At 34.8% G+C, this 5,018-nt stretch overlaps 1 protein-coding gene across 2 annotated transcripts; it reads right to left on the minus strand.

Annotated features, from left to right (window-relative positions):
* Window positions 1-335: 335 nt before the first annotated feature.
* LOC127969154 (alpha-N-acetylgalactosaminide alpha-2,6-sialyltransferase 1-like) lies at window positions 336-4,653 on the minus strand. 2 transcript variants are annotated; one of them, XM_052570923.1, is made up of 9 exons: window positions 4,434-4,653; window positions 4,065-4,209; window positions 3,809-3,971; window positions 1,674-1,842; window positions 1,374-1,512; window positions 1,123-1,223; window positions 931-1,014; window positions 733-832; window positions 336-562 (listed from the first exon to the last, which is right to left on the minus strand). In XM_052570923.1, exons 1-9 carry the CDS (start codon window positions 4,526-4,528, stop codon window positions 389-391), a joined length of 1,170 nt encoding a protein of 389 aa, XP_052426883.1. In that variant the 5' UTR covers window positions 4,529-4,653; the 3' UTR covers window positions 336-388. The 2 variants fall into 2 exon arrangements, with proteins under 2 accessions (XP_052426883.1, XP_052426884.1); XM_052570924.1 differs by lacking the exons at window positions 3,809-3,971; window positions 4,065-4,209; window positions 4,434-4,653 and adding an exon at window positions 3,653-3,758.
* Window positions 4,654-5,018: the final 365 nt, after the last annotated feature.

Here is a 5,018-nt window from a genome sequence, read left to right on the forward strand (position 1 = left end):
TGGAAGAACATTTGTTAGATAGGATGAGCTATAAAAAGTATACTGTAGATATAGATAAAAATAAATGAGAAAAACATATTCTTTAAGAAAATAGACATTAGAATAAAAATATGCAGTAAATATGCAGTAAATATGAATAAAAATCCAATTTATACGCTGTGAATTTTTAATGTAATGAAGAACAAAGATCCAACAAACAAACCAAGACAATTTTAAAATTTAAATATCACCTTCCTCACCTTTTAAAAAAGCAAAAACAAAAAAGGTAAAACTGATAGTACAATCTTTCACTTGGAGCATATTACAGATGTTTCATTTCATTTTTGTCCAAGAATTGTAAAATAACGCCTGTTGACAGAACAAAGAGTCTTCTTCTGTTTTCGATGTGTTAGTGTCTTTGGAAAAGTCTAATGATTCCAGAGTCATGCAGTTTCTTCCAAGTCTTTATCTCCAGTCCATAGTCATGGTTGATATAGAAAATTACATTTGTTTTTTTTAACTTTTCATAATAATAGTTGGAGTACTTATGGTGGTCTTCTGTGATAAATCCATAGGCGTCCACCTGATATTGAACAATAAAGCATTTTCAAGTAATACTTATAAGGTATTAGTAATTTATGTCCAATACGATTATAAAATGAGAACAGAAAATAGTATTTAAGAGTACTTCCAGTGTTAAACAACTTGATGAATAAGCTGAACGAATAGAAAATAACTACTGCGTTTACTTACAATATCACATGTGTGAATAGCCAAGAACAAAGCAAACGCTCCATTGGTCGGTCGGTACAATGACCAGTGAATGCCCTGCATTTGTTTGGAAGGCATTAATCTGTTTTTTAAAAAAAACATGAGTCATTGAAAAGAGATAGATCACACTTAGATTGTTGTATGATTAGACAGACTGCTCACTAGTTACATAAATGTTACCTGTTGCGAATGTATCGAAGAAAGTCAGGGTGAAGAACATAGAATCTACCCTCGTTAAATTTCCCTTCGAAATATTTCAGTGGCCTATGCGAGAATAAATTCAAATGGGTTTTTTTTGTTTCATGCTGAGATAGAGCCTCTGGTGCAATGCTATTCTGGCATGGTTTGAAAAACTAGAGCTGGATACTGTACCTCACACCCTTGAATGACCCGTTGGCTTCTTTTCCCTGCAAAAGGCCTTGGAGCCACTCAAAGTCCCTCCGGCCTTCAGGGATCATTACATATTTGATACCCTATTAAAAAATGAAATTTTGGGGGGATCAAAAAAACCTTGTGAGCTTGTGTATTTATATAATTAATTTTCAATGAAGAACACAGCAGCACAAGCAAATTGTATGGAATATTAGTTTTTTAAGATAGAGTCCAGTGTAGAATATACTGACCTCATCTTGTGGAACACTGTTAAAGCCATACTTTTTTAAACTCAGAATGTTGGAATACAAGGAAAAAGCAGTGTGTATATAAACTGATGTTCTGTTTCCAACATCCTCCTCGTAACCTTGAGTAACAGCCCCATTTACTCTGTTTCAGAACACACACAGTCAAGACCTCAGTAAAGCAGGCTGTTATTGTCATGCATTATCATTAACATAACTATTTAATTCAGTTATCAACTCTCCCTAGCCATATTTGACTAAGCTAAATAATTTTATTATTAAACGTTAACATGTTTTAGCTCTTACCGAAAAACATAATCATGGGAGTCTATCTCTTTGCCCATCTTTGAGTTATTGAGAATGCCACTAGAGCCCACAACAGCACAGCGGATACAGCCATCCTTTGAATTTTCATGCACAGGCAGTAATATTGAAGACTTGGGCTTTGGTATCAAATCCACTGCTCTTTTTATCTCTTCAGTGAAAGACAGAAAAACACAGTTTATGAAATGTAAAGTGCATATAGGGACAGTAGGTCATCTAAAGGAAAAGTTGACCCAAAAATTAAACTTACTGAAGTTGTACAAACCCTTAAGGCCATACGAGATGTAGATGAGTTTGTTTCTTCATCGATTTAGCATTACATCCACCAGTGGATCCTCTGTAGTGAATGGGTGCCATCCCATTGAGAGATCGAATAACTGATAAAAACATCACAAGTAATCTACAAGTAATCCAAATGTCTCCAGTCCATTCAATAATTAAACTTCATAATCCATAATAACTCTTCCTTGAGTCCATCCCTAATGTCCGCAAAATCCACATACTGTCACGGTTCATGGGTTCACTGACTCATTTTTGTTCTGTGTGTACGTGTGTGTGTGTGTGTGTGTGTGTGTGTGTGTGAGTGGGTGTATCAGTGATTTCTGCTGACTGGTTGGTCAGTGCCAGCTGTAGCTCATCAGCTCAGCTATTTGAGACCTGCGCTAACTGTCATGTGTTGTCAGATTGTTAGTGTTACCGCTGTGTTCCTGTTCTTCGTCTAACTGGATTTTGGTTCTCCTATGGATTGCATGTTCCCTGGGATATCAACGGCTGCCTGCTGTGTTCCTGCGCTACCAAGAGTAACTCATTTCCTGCACATGCTTTATTTGACTCTCTTCAAAACAAATTATTTCACATTCGCTACTGAATCCTCCTTTGTATTTGTGACATTTGTACCGTTTTAGTCTTCACTTGTTAAGTGTTTAATCTGTCCATCTTGATGGACTTGTTTATTACAAACATGCAGTTTTTCACTTTACAACATGTTAAGTGAGGGTCTGGAGTTGTGTAGATTATTGTGATGTTTTTTAGCAGCAGTTTCATTCTGATGGTACCCATTCACTCCAGAGGACTGGTGAGCAAGTGATAAAGTCTCCAAATCTGTTTCAACGAAGAAACAAACTCATCTACATCATAGCCTGAGGATGAGTAGTTTTTATTTTATTTTATTTTATTTTTACACATTTTCATTTTTTGTGTGAACTATTCCTTTACTTCAAGTGTGCAAGTTTAGCTAAATCTACAGTGTTTGTGGACTAATGGTTATTTAAAGAAAAGGGGGAAAAAAGTTCCTTTTTTAAATCAAGATTATAGTGAAACATTTAAAGGGGTCAAATGATGCGATTTATAATTTTTAATTTCTCTTTGGAGTGTTACAAGCTCTGGGTGCATAAAGAAGATCTGTAAAGTCTCAAATCCAAAGAGATATTCTTTATAAAAGTTAAGACTTGTCAACAGCCCCCTAAAACTGCTTGTTCTAACACGCCCCCACACGTCTACATCACTATGTGGAAAGATTTGAATAATGCCAACCAGATGTTCACACAAAGGTAAGGTAAAATAATGCTAACACATGTTTTTCAGCTGCAGTACTGAAAGAGTGACTACATTTACTACCATTATAACACAAAACTCGATTTTTAGCATGGAAGTTAAAAGAATGTTTTCTCTCCTATTGTCCCTAAATGTCGTTTGCTATTGCTGGGATCTCATAAATAAAATGTCATTGCAAGGGGGAGGGGAAGTTATATTATTTAAAAATTACAAGCACAGATGAAGTTTAAAAAAAAAATATGATGTGCATGAATAAATCCTTTATAATAAACACTGCAATATTCATTTAAAAAAAAATTAATTGGTGACTTGAAAAGATAATGTGGGATAAAATCAACATTATACCACAAATGATTTAAGCTTGCACTGAAGCCATAATGTTTCTTTGAACAAAGAAAAAAACTCACCTGTTTCCATTATTTACAGTGCTATACTCCAATGACACTAAGCTAATGAAGACATCAAGATAACGACCTGCTGCACCCCTTTCTCAAACACACACACACATCTACAGACTCTACACACACATATTATGCCAAATCTTTCATTTGCCAGGTTATCACCATTGTACTTGTATTCCATGAAGCCGAAGGGATTGTTGAAGTGTGCTAATCGATTCCATTCTGTTATGTTGAGTAGACCTTTGTACAGCCACAGCTGAATGTCAGGAAGAACTTTCTCCTTGAACTTGAGATCCTCTGTGTTGTAAAGGGACTTTGGACAGGTCTACAGTAAAATGTGATTTATTATTATTTTTCAAAGGATTAAAATGATTTCACAACTTCACAGTGAGAATTGTGTTAGAGAAGAAGGACTTACAGGATCTCTTGCTTCATTGTCTCGCAAATAAAAGTCTTCAAAATCCCACACTGGAAGTTTTGTAAAATTTTTCTTATAGAGAACTGGAATGGGTGTTATGTTGATTTCTTGCTCAGTGGAGTAAATGGGTTTTTCACTGTACAAACTAGGAATTACAAGTTATGATAAAATTGATGCAGAAATGATGACAGTTTTGCTAATTAAGAGGAAAGTGTGTAGCAAAAACAGGAATAAACTTTTGTGGTAATCCAGACAGACAAATATCTAATAAAACAGTAATAAATCCCATATACCGGTCATTAGAATATCAAACGTACACCTTATAAGACAAATTTACAAAATTAGCAAAAGATTTACAAATTTTCTTACCTGTAAAACTGTTCAGAAAGATTCATCCAAAGCACTAGATAAAGCAGCATGCAACAAGTCAGTATGATGCTAATAACAGCCCAGGCGTTCTGCATATTTCATGACCAGTTTCCACTCATGTCATCACTCTGGCCCCATTCATGTGAAAGATTCACCGTTTTATAATTTACCTATTCAAATGTATTACATCATCAAACCAGTTGTTTATTTCTGGATTACAGTCCGCCTATTGCTACGAATGACTTTATTGTCCTATGGCCTGCACTGATCTGGGCCGGGTTTAAACATAAATGAAAAATATAAAACAAAAAGTGTTTTTTATTTATAAAAATAATAAAATAACATGCATCATTCGCCTATTTTTCATACTAGTAACTTAAAGAAGCACAGTGTCGACATGTAAGATAGACATCTGTCAGCTAGAAGGGGTGATACTAGCAGATTTTGAATTTTAGTTCAGTTTAGTTCATACTATATTTAACAAGGATTTGAACTAACATGCACTATAATCATTAGAGTAAGTAAAGCTAAAGCACTACTACTGAATTTTCTACTAAACATTTCCAGACTTCTGATTCACTATTT

The sequence above is a fragment of the Carassius gibelio genome, chromosome B12, assembly GCF_023724105.1.
Source record: "Carassius gibelio isolate Cgi1373 ecotype wild population from Czech Republic chromosome B12, carGib1.2-hapl.c, whole genome shotgun sequence".
Taxonomy (NCBI): Eukaryota; Metazoa; Chordata; class Actinopteri; order Cypriniformes; family Cyprinidae; genus Carassius; species Carassius gibelio.